The sequence below is a fragment of the Poromitra crassiceps genome (genome assembly GCF_964638095.1).
Source record: "Poromitra crassiceps genome assembly, contig: HAP1_SCAFFOLD_670, whole genome shotgun sequence".
In the NCBI taxonomy this organism is placed as follows: domain Eukaryota; kingdom Metazoa; phylum Chordata; class Actinopteri; order Beryciformes; family Melamphaidae; genus Poromitra; species Poromitra crassiceps.
The window spans coordinates 1-12,500 of record NW_028151738.1 but is presented as its reverse complement, the minus strand read 5'-3'; the positions used below and the strand labels follow the sequence as shown (position 1 = coordinate 12,500).

Genomic DNA, 12,500 nt, shown 5'->3' with positions numbered 1-12,500 from the left:
AAAAATGGCTGGCAGTGAATGTGTTAACATCAATAGCACCAGAGACCATGCAGGGGAAAAGGGGCTTAGTTATGATTGGAATATGTCAAGCAAAGTGCTGGAGGTCACTATTGTGTCACAGAAGGAGGTTCATCAGGGCAGCTGTTGGTGGTGAGAGGCTGCATTCATAACAAGCTTTTTGTTTTTGTTCACATTGATGCTTATAGGGAGAGAGAGAGGTGCTGTTTGCTGCCCTAAGGCAGGAGCTCCATTCACCTTATGTTCCAACACAGGGGTCAGCCACTTACTTCCTGTTGTGTTGACACTTCCTGTGACAGTACAGTACTAGTGAGCAGGTAAAACAGAACACTTCCTGTGACAGTACAGTACTAGTGAGCAGGTAAAACAGAACACTTCCTGTGACAGTACAGTACTAGTGAGCAGGTAAAACAGAACACTTCCTGTGACAGTACAGTACTAGTGAGCAGGTAAAACAGACGGTGTTTTGAACAGGAAGTCATAACACAACTGGGTCAAGTGGGCGGGGCTACATAGCGTGAATAGGAGAGGAGAAGATTTGAGTTATGGCAGGTGATTGGAACTGCACGATAGACCCCACCATGGATAGGAGAGGGGAGGAGCCCCATCCAGGTGCTGCAGCAGAGACATTGTGAGCAGCTGTGACTTACAGGAGCTGCACTCACTCTCTCTCCCACCACCTTTATCCATGTAAACTGCCTGACATCAGGGTGCTTCACTCTCCAGGCATCGACTATAGACCGCATACATTCTCAGTCGGCACGGCAACAGGCTAGTGAAGGCTAGCATAGCTCCAGCTAGCTTTTCAGATCATCACTTGGCCCAGGCTTATGTCTCTGTGACATCAGGCCGACAACAGTCACCATACTGGAAGTTTAGTGTGAAGCTGTTGCAGGATACCTTTTGCTCTGTAGCTTTGAGGCTTTCTGGGCTCGATGGAGAGAGAAGAAGAGGGAGTTTGACTAGCTGGTAAGGCTCATATGAGACACTTGTGCCTGCAGTACACTGCTTTGTCCACAGCAGAGGTTAGAAGGCTGTTAAGTGGGCTGGAGAGTAGCATTATGGAAGTGGAGGAGGAGCTGGTTTATCAGGATAGACCGGGGCTGCAGCTCAACCTGGCTGAACTGTGCAGGGACTTGGGTGGGTTCCTGCAGGAGCAAGCAAAGGGGGCGCTTGTGAGGGCTAGGTTCTCCATGCTCAGGGAGATGGAGGCTCCTAGCTCCTTCTGTTTTAGGCTGGAGAGGAGACAGGGCGATGACAGTCACATGTTTTCACTGCGGTTAGCCGATGGGCTCGTCCTTTACAAGTCCTTTACTTTAGGTTTCAACAACAGAGGCAGTAAAGAAAGGAGATGATGCAATATTCTACCACAGGATAGAACTAGATGTGATAAATGTTGGTATCTCAGCTGCTTTCAAAACTCACACCAGCAGGAAAATATAGAGGTCAGGTATGTTCACTGATATTAATGTGCATGTAAAGCCACATTTAAATGGTGGTCTGTTGAACAGTATCAGTAATACTGACCTGAGAGTTTCCAGTCTACAGTGTGGACTCTCTAGTCCAACAGCAAGCTTCACTCCAGAGTCCTGTAAGTCATTGTTACTCAGGTCCAGCTCTCTCAGACTGGAGGACTGGGAGCTGAGAACTGAGCTGAGAACTGAGGCCAGAGCTTCACAGCTTCTCTCTGACAGATTACATTCACTCAGCCTTAATGGATATGAAAAGATAAGGAAATATTATTTTATCATTTCAGTGACACAACTCACGTAAACAGATTATTAATGAATGCAGATATAGATACAGAGTTCAGTATGGCATCTAGGCTCTGACGATGTCACTTTCTGTAGCACTGGTTCAAATCCTAGTTGCTCTATTCTGAAGCAGCTGGAGATGTGACAGTGAACTATGTCTGAGACAGGAATAGAGAGAGGTGCAGCAATCTAAATAAGATATCAAAGCATGAGGTTTGAGACAGGAATAGAGAGAGGTGCACCAATCTAAATAAGATATCAAAGCATGAGGTTTGAGACAGGAATAGAGAGAGGTGCACCAATCTAAATAAGATATCAAAGCATGAGGTTTGAGACAGGAATAGAGAGAGGTGCACCAATCTAAATAAGATATCAAAACATGAGGTTTGAGACAGGAATAGAGAGAGGTGCAGCAATCTAAATAAGATATCAAAACATGAGGTTTGAGACAGGAATAGAGAGAGGTGCACCAATCTAAATAAGATATCAAAGCATGAGGTTTGAGACAGGAATAGAGAGAGGTGCACCAATCTAAATAAGATATCAAAACATGAGGTTTGAGACAGGAATAGAGAGAGGTGCAGCAATCTAAATAAGATATCAAAACATTAGGTTTGAGACAGGAATAGAGAGATGCAGCAATCTAAATAAGATATCAAAACATTAGGTTTGAGACAGGAATAGAGAGGTGCAGCAATCTAAATAAGATATCAAAACATTAGGTTTGAGACAGGAATAGAGAGGTGCAGCAATCTAAATAAGATATCAAACCACAATATCTGAGACAGGAATAGAGAGCCGCAGGGATGACGTATTTTTGTAGGCAGAATGCGGAAGTCCCGAACTTCCTGGTTCTTCACTGTTTCTGTCTATGGGATTTTTGAATGGGTTTTTGCCGCGATGCTTCAAATACGGTCTCTGGGCAACGCAAGATTAATCAAACGCGAACCAGAGTTCCGTCGGATAATCTTCACACATGAGGACCACTTTCATGAGTTTTGTAGCGTAAATGCGAGCCCTAGAAGTAAAATGCTCGAGCTAAGCTAATCCAGAACTACACACTGTCGCATAGGCTTCCACGTCACGTCAGCACTCAACCTGGACTGTTGTTGATGTGTGCACTGATTACCCCGGGCTGAACGGGGCTGAACCAGGTGAGGGAAAGGGAATTTCCGTGTTCGCCCTTTGAAGTGGTGACGTTATTGACGTATATATCCCCATCGACTCAATAGTGTAGTCTCATTTAGCCGTTTGCTAGCTAGCCGTCCTTTTAACGGCACGTAAAAGCTTCAAAACTCGTAAAAGTGGTCCTCGTGTGTGAAGATGATATTACTAAACACTGGTTCGCGTTTGATTAAGCCAGCGTTGCTCAGAGAGATTATTAGAAGCATCGCGCCAAAAACCCATTCAAAACTCCCATAGGCGAAAACTGTGAAGAACCAGGGCTGTTAGCATTGATGATTTCCGGACTCGTTACTGCGGCTCTCTATAGAGAGAGGTGCAGCAATCTAAATAAGATATCAAAGCATGAGGTTTGAGACAGGAATAGAGAGAGGTGCAGCAATCTAAATAAGATATCAAAGCATGAGGTTTGAGACAGGAATAGAGAGAGGTGCAGCAATCTAAATAAGATATCAAAACATTAGGTTTGAGACAGGAATAGAGAGGTGCAGCAATCTAAATAAGATATCAAAACATTAGGTTTGAGACAGGAATAGAGAGGTGCAGCAATCTAAATAAGATATCAAACCACAATATCTGAGACAGGAATAGAGAGCCACAGGGATGACATATTTTTGTAGGCAGAATGCGGAAGTCCCGAACTTCCTGGTTCTTCACTGTTTCTGTCTATGGGATTTTTGAATGGGTTTTTGCCGCGATGCTTCAAATACGGTCTCTGGGCAACGCAAGATTAATCAAACGCGAACCAGAGTTCCGTCGGATAATCTTCACACATGAGGACCACTTTCATGAGTTTTGTAGCGTAAATGCGAGCCCTAGAAGTAAAATGCTCGAGCTAAGCTAATCCAGAACTACACACTGTCGCATAGGCTTCCACGTCACGTCAGCACTCAACCTGGACTGTTGTTGATGTGTGCACTGATTACCCCGGGCTGAACGGGGCTGAACCAGGTGAGGGAAAGAGAATTTCCGTGTTCGCCCTTTGAAGTGGTGACGTTATTGACGTATATATCCCCATCGACTCAATAGTGTAGTCTCATTTAGCCGTTTGCTAGCTAGCCGTCCTTTTAACGGCACGTAAAAGCTTCAAAACTCGTAAAAGTGGTCCTCGTGTGTGAAGATGATATTACTAAACACTGGTTCGCGTTTGATTAAGCCAGCGTTGCTCAGAGAGATTATTAGAAGCATCGCGCCAAAAACCCATTCAAAACTCCCATAGGCGAAAACTGTGAAGAACCAGGGCTGTTAGCATCGATGATTTCCGGACTCGTTACTGCGGCTCTCTATAGAGAGAGGTGCAGCAATCTAAATAAGATATCAAAGCATGAGGTTTGAGACAGGAATAGAGAGAGGTGCAGCAATCTAAATAAGATATCAAAGCATGAGGTTTGAGACAGGAATAGAGAGAGGTGCAGCAATCTAAATAAGATATCAAAGCATCAGGTTTGAGACAGGAATAGAGAGAGGTGCTGCAATCTAAATAAGATATCAAAGCATCAGGTTTGAGACAGGAATAGAGACAGGTGCTGCAATCTAAATAAGATATCAAAGCATGAGGTTTGAGACAGGAATAGAGAAAGGTGCAGCAATCTAAATAAGATATCAAAGCATGAGGTTTGAGACAGGAATAGAGAGGTGCAGCAATCTAAATGAGATATCAAAGCATGAGGTTTGAGACAGGAATAGAGAGAGGTGCAGCAATCTAAATGAGATATCAAAGCATCAGGTTTGAGACAGGAATAGAGAGAGGTGCAGCAATCTAAATAAGATATCAAAGCATGAGGTTTGAGACAGGAATAGAGAGAGGTGCAGCAATCTAAATGAGATATCAAAGCATCAGGTTTGAGACAGGAATAGAGAGAGGTGCAGCAATCTAAATAAGATATCAAAGCATGAGGTTTGAGACAGGAATAGAGAGGTGCAGCAATCTAAATGAGATATCAAAGCATGAGGTTTGAGACAGGAATAGAGAGAGGTGCAGCAATCTAAATGAGATATCAAAGCATCAGGTTTGAGACAGGAATAGAGAGAGGTGCAGCAATCTAAATAAAATATCAAAGCATGAGGTTTGAGACAGGAATAGAGAGGTGCAGCAATCTAAATAAGATATCAAAGCATGAGGTTTGAGACAGGAATAGAGAGAGGTGCAGCAATCTAAATAAGATATCAAAGCATGAGGTTTGAGACAGGAATAGAGATAGGTGCAGCAATCTATATAAGATATCAAAGCATGAGGTTTGAGACAGGAATAGAGAGAGGTGCAGCAATCCAAATAAGATATCAAAGCATGAGGTTTGAGACAGGAATAGAGAGAGGTGCAGCAATCTATATAAGATATCAAAGCATGAGGTTTGAGACAGGAATAGAGAGAGGTGCTGCAATCTAAATAAGATATCAAAGCATGAGGTTTGAGACAGGAATAGAGAGAGGTGCAGCAATCTAAATAAGATATCAAAGCATCAGGTTTGAGACAGGAATAGAGGGAGGTGCATCAATCTAAATAAGATATCAAAGCATGAGGTTTGAGACATGAATAGAGAGAGGTGCTGCAATCTAAATAAGATATCAAAGCATGAGGTTTGAGACAGGAATAGAGAGAGGTGCTGCAATCTAAATAAGATATCAAAGCATGAGGTTTGAGACAGGAATAGAGAGAGGTGCAGCAATCTAAATAAGATATCACAGCATGAGGTTTGAGGTTATTTGCTGTTTATAGATGAATCAACATGTTTGTAAACAAACAGATTGGCTATACTTCCGGGTGTAACTGCCATTCATTTCACAGCAGTTCATGGTGAAACCACGCCCTCTTTGAACTCTACCTACTCCTTCATACTTAGATAGTAATAATAGACACTCTATTCAAACTTTAAACAAGTCACCACATTTAGGACTCTATCACCTTAATTCAGATTTAATTTATCTTTTGTACTGTTTTAGAAATCACAGTTTAAGTTGATACTTTTTTCAACCTTTGTAGTGGGACCCTATACAGTCTGCCTTGAGTGTCCTTTTTACGGAATTCACACATTTTAAAACTGTGACACTTTACACAACATACACAACTACATACATAACACTCACACTACATACATATCAGACCCATAACCTACTTCTGCTCTCACTCACCATGTCAAACTATACAGTAGTATGTGATGTGATGTTGATTTTATTTTTTATTTAACCTTTATTTAACCAGGTAAGTCATTAAGAACAAATTCTTATTTACAATGGCGACCTGGCAGAAGGCACAACCTTTTGAGGGAAAAAATGTATAGTTTTTGAGATATTAATGGTTGTTTGCCACAGCGTTTCAGCTTTATTTCATACTAGTTTCTGCTGCAGTGGCACCAGGAAGTACTTAAGTACTACTTAAGTAGTTGTGATGTCACAGTGATTCATCCTATATGACGTTTGATCAGAATAAAACTTAGTCTGAAAACCTGATGTAAAAGTTGCAGGTCAACCTTTACAAAGTCAGGAATACTGACCTGAGATACACTGTTTTGGAGAAATGTGTCAAATCAAATGAGAAAAACTGTAAATCAAAATCTTACCTGAGAGTCTCCAGTCTACAGTGTGGACTCTCCAGTCCAGCAGACAGAAGCTTCACAACTGAATCTTGCAGCTGGTTCTTACTCAGGTCGAGCTCTCTCAGATGGGAGGGATTGGACTTCAGAGCTGAGGCCAGGACTTCATAGTGAGTCTCTGAGAGTTCACAGCCAGAAAGTCTGTGATCACAGATTTAATGTAAGATTAGTTGTATGAAAGCAGAGTTGAGACTAATCCCCCATCAAAATGTAGGCTACACAACATCATAATACTACTACTTCATAATAAAAGTGATGAACATGTAATATCACAAAGCAAAGCACAACAGAATGTACAGGACGCAATCCTGTAAAATGTGTTTTTCTTTTGTTTGTTTTTTATATACAGATTTTAGCCTAAGCTTCACAGGCAGTTCATTTTAAATTCTGCTAAAACAACACAGGATTAACATGACACTCATGTAGATTAACACAACAATAACACTGTCCACAGGAAAATATTGCTGTCTGTTGTGATAAATTGTAGGTTTCCAAAAGGTTCCAAAAAAGAAGAGGGGTCGACTGAATGAGAGGCTGTGCATTTGCACCTCTTGTGTGGAGTCTCCCTGTCAATTCTATTCAAATGCGAAATGAATTCTATTCAAATGCTAAATGTACTGGCCGGGGAGAGGGGAGGTGTCTCTGCTATCATGGCAAATTTGTCCTCCACAAGGCCGGCAGCCCTTGTGCTCTTGTCATCAAAGCGTAGATAGCGCATGATATCGGTCTGATTTTGAAAATGTATGAACACAGGGTCGTACAACAGACATATTTAGGAAAAGTCAAGAAAGTAGGGATTTGGAACTCGATCGAGTGCAAAGATATATTTTATTTTAACTCACAGGGGTCACGTGACCCCTTTGACGGCCCTTCTAGTGTTAAAGGACGTGGGGCCCTATCTTCCCAAAAGCGCTAATTTAGCCGTGTGCAATGCAAATTGGGGGCGGGCACAAGCGCATGCCTGTTATAATTGTACTGGGCATAGGCGTGCCACATGCCAAAGCAGGCGTTTCAGCGCTAAAATGTGGGGATAGATGGCATTATCCCTATCGTCAGCAGCGCAATTACTTTGCGCTAAGATCTTTGAAAAGGACCTCTTACACGCTAAATACCTCGCTGCGGTGGGAGTGCACTAATCTCCGTGCAGCGCAGCGCAAAGTAAAATTCCTTTTGCATATGTCATTACGCACAGCCTTGCCACGCCAGGACATGAAATTATGCTGCTAAAATTGGGTATTAGCAGATAATTCAGTGAGGCAATCAACTATAACTCACTGAGAAACTTTTATCACATCGCAAAGAGGGAAATGAATTGAGAGAACTTGTTGGACAATGGACATAGGCTATTTACCTTTATAACCCGGAGGGTCGTTGGCACCACAGACGATCTGTCAATATGCTCCCTCCATCTCTCTCTGTCCTCGCATGAGTGAGTACACTCTATGACGCATGGAGAGAATTACAGCCTATTGCATGCCTCGCGCAAACAGCCATTGCGAGACGGGAATCTGATTGGTTTTGATTGACGTAATGCCCAGCATTGCCTGGCCGCACCGATGAATTTTGGGGCACAGATGATTTTTGCACAGCTCTAATTTGCGCCTGCGACACGTGCCGTGAACGTTTCGCATCCCCAGCGAGAATTGCATCCCCAACATATCACTTTTAAACAGTTACATTTCTGTATAAATCATTATAATTATGCTCCCGTGAGGTGGGGATGCTTTTTTTTATGCTGGGCGTCAATGGACTGAGAGTCCGGTCCATTTTCCTCGTCGTTAGCTATTTCCGTGACATACTTCCTGGTTGCGGGTGTTTATCTTGTTGTCGACAGTGTCTTTGGCTCAGTCTTTCCCAGGTGCAGCTGGTTGGAGATTTGAGTGGACTGATTACATGCTACAGTTGCTGATTGGATAGCAGCCATGTCTGTCTGCCTATATAGGGGACTCATTCCAACATGGCGACGGAGTGGTACTGGAGTGTGAGACCTGTACCCTCTCATCCGTGCACTTACACCTTGTTTCATTCAATTGGTTTTCTTTGTGCATTTTGGTCTTTATTTCTAAATCATGTTTCTTTCTTTGTGTGTTGCAGGAACGAGGCGCTACCTGTTGTGTTGGAGAACAGCAGTGCCGACTGAGGGGTTAACATCAGGTAATAGTGAAGGCGGCGGCCTGCTGGACCAGATTTCCCTGTCAGTAGAGCGTCCTCGTTCCTCTTTTTTCCCATTTTTGAGCAATAAACCATTTTTGTTGCAAATTTGATACTTGTTACTGTGCATTTCATGTTACGGTCCTAACCTTAGACTTGGGGCGTAAGTTTTCTACATTATTATTTGTTAAAATCATTCAAAATGACCTTTAACAAAAATTAATAATTTACACCGACCCATATATCCGCTTCCAGCGGATGTACCCGTTATATCCGTTGGGAACTATTGGACTCTGATGGTCCCGCCTGATGGCCTGATTAGTCCAATCAGAGCTCATTATTTTAACCCAAGTTTCCCTTTGTGTTTTGACCAACTTTCCTCCTGCAATAAGTAAAGACGGCTAGGTGGGAGCATTTGCAAATTGTGGGAGCCAACGTGTCCTTTTTAAGAGACTACGGGCCCTATCTTGGTACAGGCGATACCCCCCATTTGCGCTTGCGCACCTGTTTGCGCGTGCCTTAAGGCAGGGAAGATAGCGGTCTGCCTTGCGCAATTTGTCCAGGTGTTATGCCGAGTTTTGCAGCCCCGCCCGGCAGCAGCTAAACGCATCCCCACGTCACGGGAGCATAATTGTAATGATTTATAACGAAATCTAACTGTTTAAAAGTGATATAATTGGGTAGACGTGACCTCCCTGATTTCTAAGTTAACACATTGAGTGCCACAGCGCTTCAGTAAAATTGTCTGGAGCCTGTGCCAGATTCACTTCCATTCAGTTGAAAACAGCTATAGAATTTTTTCTATTATGGCTATATTAACGGGGCTGGACTTTAATGAAACATTGAACACTCCTGCTTCTTCCAAAGAAGAAATTTTGTTTCTAGACAGTTCCATTATGAAATGACAGCCTCTCAAAAAAGTGCACTTTCAAGGGTTTTCTGTCGTTTTTTTTTACTTTCCAAGATATAGTCCCTTTTATGAATACCTTTTGCACTCTAATTTCGAGCACATTCACTGACTCTGGCTGGTGTTTTCTGATGTGGTGGCGTGTGGTGTGGTTTCTGTGCAGCCTGTGTGCCACACACCCCTCTCCCCCCCCCCCCCCCTCTCCACCTCTGAGCTGCGGGCTCCTCCCACACGCACAGAGTTTGCTTTCTCGACTCCGTTTTTGCCCCGGACAGATCCCAGCGCCCATCAAGGAAATGATGCGCGCTGGCAAACGCGACTGAACGAAAAGGCTTGGCCGTTCGGCTTCGGATGCTGGCTTTCTAGGAAATCGTGTGGAGATAGATAGAAGCATAAGAGCTCAGTTGTGAGCGCGGATGCAGCCGAGCCCACTCTCGCTGTAGACAGAGCAATATATACGGCTCTGGCAGAAAGCATGCATCGGTTTCCACTTTCATCACGGCTTTCTCCGCTGTCTCCTGTACAAAGTAAAGGATCTGAGGTGGGTGGAGCAGCTCCTGTGACGATGTTTAAGGTGGCGCCGTGTGATCCCTTGAAGGGATTCATGCTCACTGGCTAGGTACGACCTTAAACAGCAGAATTATGGAATAATATGAATTATGATTTTAGGACGTCCACAGACGTCCTTGGCACTCCTCGTTACTTTTTTTTAGGACGTCCACAGACGTCCTTGGCACTCAATGTGTTAAAACAGCCCCGAAATATGTTGGGGATGCAATTCTCAGCGGGGATGCAGAAACGTTCACGGCACGTGCCGCAGGCGCAAATTAGAGCTGTGCCAAAATCATCTGCGCCCCCAAAATGCCTGAGCAAACAGGATTTGGGCGGTCGTAAGTACCAGAATTATTCACGGGTGTGGCCAGGCAATGCCTGGGCGTTACATTAATAAAACCAATCGGATTCCCGTCTCGCAATCGCTGTTTGCGCGAGGCATGCAATATGCTGTAATTCTCTCCATGCGTAATAGTGGACTCACTCGTGCCGAGGACAGAGAGAGATGGAGAGAGCTTATTGACAGATCGTCTGTAGTGCCAACAACCCTCCGGGTTATGAAGGTGAATAGCCTATGTCCATTGTCCAACAGGTTTTCTCAATTCATTGCCTTCTTTGCGATGTGATAAAAGTTTCTCAGTGAGTTATAGTTGATTGCCTCACTGAATTAACTGCTAATACCCAATTTTAGCAGCAGAATTTGATGTCCTGGCGCGGCAAGGCTGTTCATAATAACATATCCAAAAGGAACTTTACTCTGCACTGCACTGCACGGAGATTATGGTGCACTCAAGCGCAACGGGGTATTTAGCGCATAAAAGGTGCTTTTAAAAGCTCTTAGCGCAAAGTAATTACGCGCTGCTGACGATAGGATAATGCCATCTATCCCCACATTTTTGCGCTGAAACGCCTAGTTCGGCATGTGGCATGCCTATGTCCAGTACAATTATAACAGCCATGCGCTTGTCCATGCCCGCAATTTGCATTGCGCGCGGCGTTAAACGAGCGCAAACGCTAAATTACCGCTTTTGCGAAGATAGGGCCCTACAGCTGGACTAACTGAGCCTCTCTGCAGTTCCTCACAGCTGGGAACAGTCTGCTTCGTCCCTCATTTGATGTGTTGTACGCGTTCGGGTCGAACACATCCAGAACCTCCTCTGACATCTGCAGCATGTAGGCCAGAGCTGAGCAGTGGACCATAGAGAGTTTCTTTTTTGACTTGTTCTTTGACTCCAGGAACTTTTGCATCTCCTGTTGTACTGAGTGGTGGTTCATCTCCATCAAACAGTGGAAGATGTTGATGCTTCTGTCAGGAGATATATTGGAATTATTGGTCTTCTTCAGGTGGCTGATGGCTCTCTGAATGCTGTTTGGACTGCTCTCTGTCTGACCCAGCAGACCTCCTAAGAGACTCTGGTTAGACTCCAGTGAGAGCCCATGAAGGAAGCGGACAAAAAGGTCCAAGTGGCCATTTCTACTCTTCAGGGCTTTGACCAAGGCTTTCTTCAGGAAGACATCCAGGGATCGATCATATTGACCCCACTCTCTTCCCAGGAATGTGTCCAGTACGTTCTCTGCCCTGTTTGTGTAACAGTGGAACATGTAGACTGCAGCGAGAAACTCCTGGATGCTCAGATGAACAAAGCAGTAGACCGTCTTCTGGAAGAGCACACATTCTCTTTTGAAGATCTCTGTGCACACTCCTGAGAACACCAAGGCCTCACTGACTTGGTAGAACAGGAGGTTGCCTGTCTGCAGATGATCAAACGCCAGCTTCCCCAGCTTCAGAAGAACGTCCCTGTCAGTCTCCATCAGCTGCTGTTGAATCATATCATGGCTCTCATCATACTTCTGCTTCTTCCTCTCTGTCTGAACCAGCAGGAAGTGTGAGTACATTTCAGTCAGGGTCTTGGGCAGCTCTCCTCTCTGGTCTGTAGTCAACATGTGCTCCAGAACTGTAGCAGTGATCCAACAGAAGACTGGGATGTGGCACATGATGTGGAGGGTCCTGGATGCCTTGATGTGTGAGATGATTTTGCTGGACAGCTCCTCATCAGTGGATCTCCTCCTGAAGTACTCCTCTTTCTGGGGGTCAGTGAACCCTCGTACTTCTGTCACCCTGTCTACACATGTAGCAGGGATCTGATTGGCTGCTGAAGGTCTAGAAGTTATCCAGAGGAGAGCCAAGGGAAGCAGATTCCCCTTGATGAGGTTTGTCAACAGCACATCTACTGATGATACGTGTGTGACATCAGACACAACCTCATTGTTGTGGAAATCCAATGGAAGTCTGCTTTCATCCAGGCCATCAAAGATGAACACAACTTTACAGACAGAGAGCTTCTC

The 12,500-nt window shown here is 44.2% G+C and overlaps 1 protein-coding gene across 1 annotated transcript; it reads right to left on the bottom strand.

The window, feature by feature from the left end:
• Positions 1–1,105: 1,105 nt before the first annotated feature.
• LOC310771461 (NLR family CARD domain-containing protein 3-like) lies at positions 1,106–12,479 on the bottom strand (the record flags this gene model as incomplete). Its single annotated transcript, XM_083664069.1, has 3 exons — positions 1,106–1,253; positions 11,374–11,733; positions 11,854–12,479. Coding segments are annotated over 3 exons (1,134 nt in total), but the record flags the coding sequence as incomplete, so codon positions are not given.
• Between the last annotated feature and the right edge of the window lie 21 nt (positions 12,480–12,500).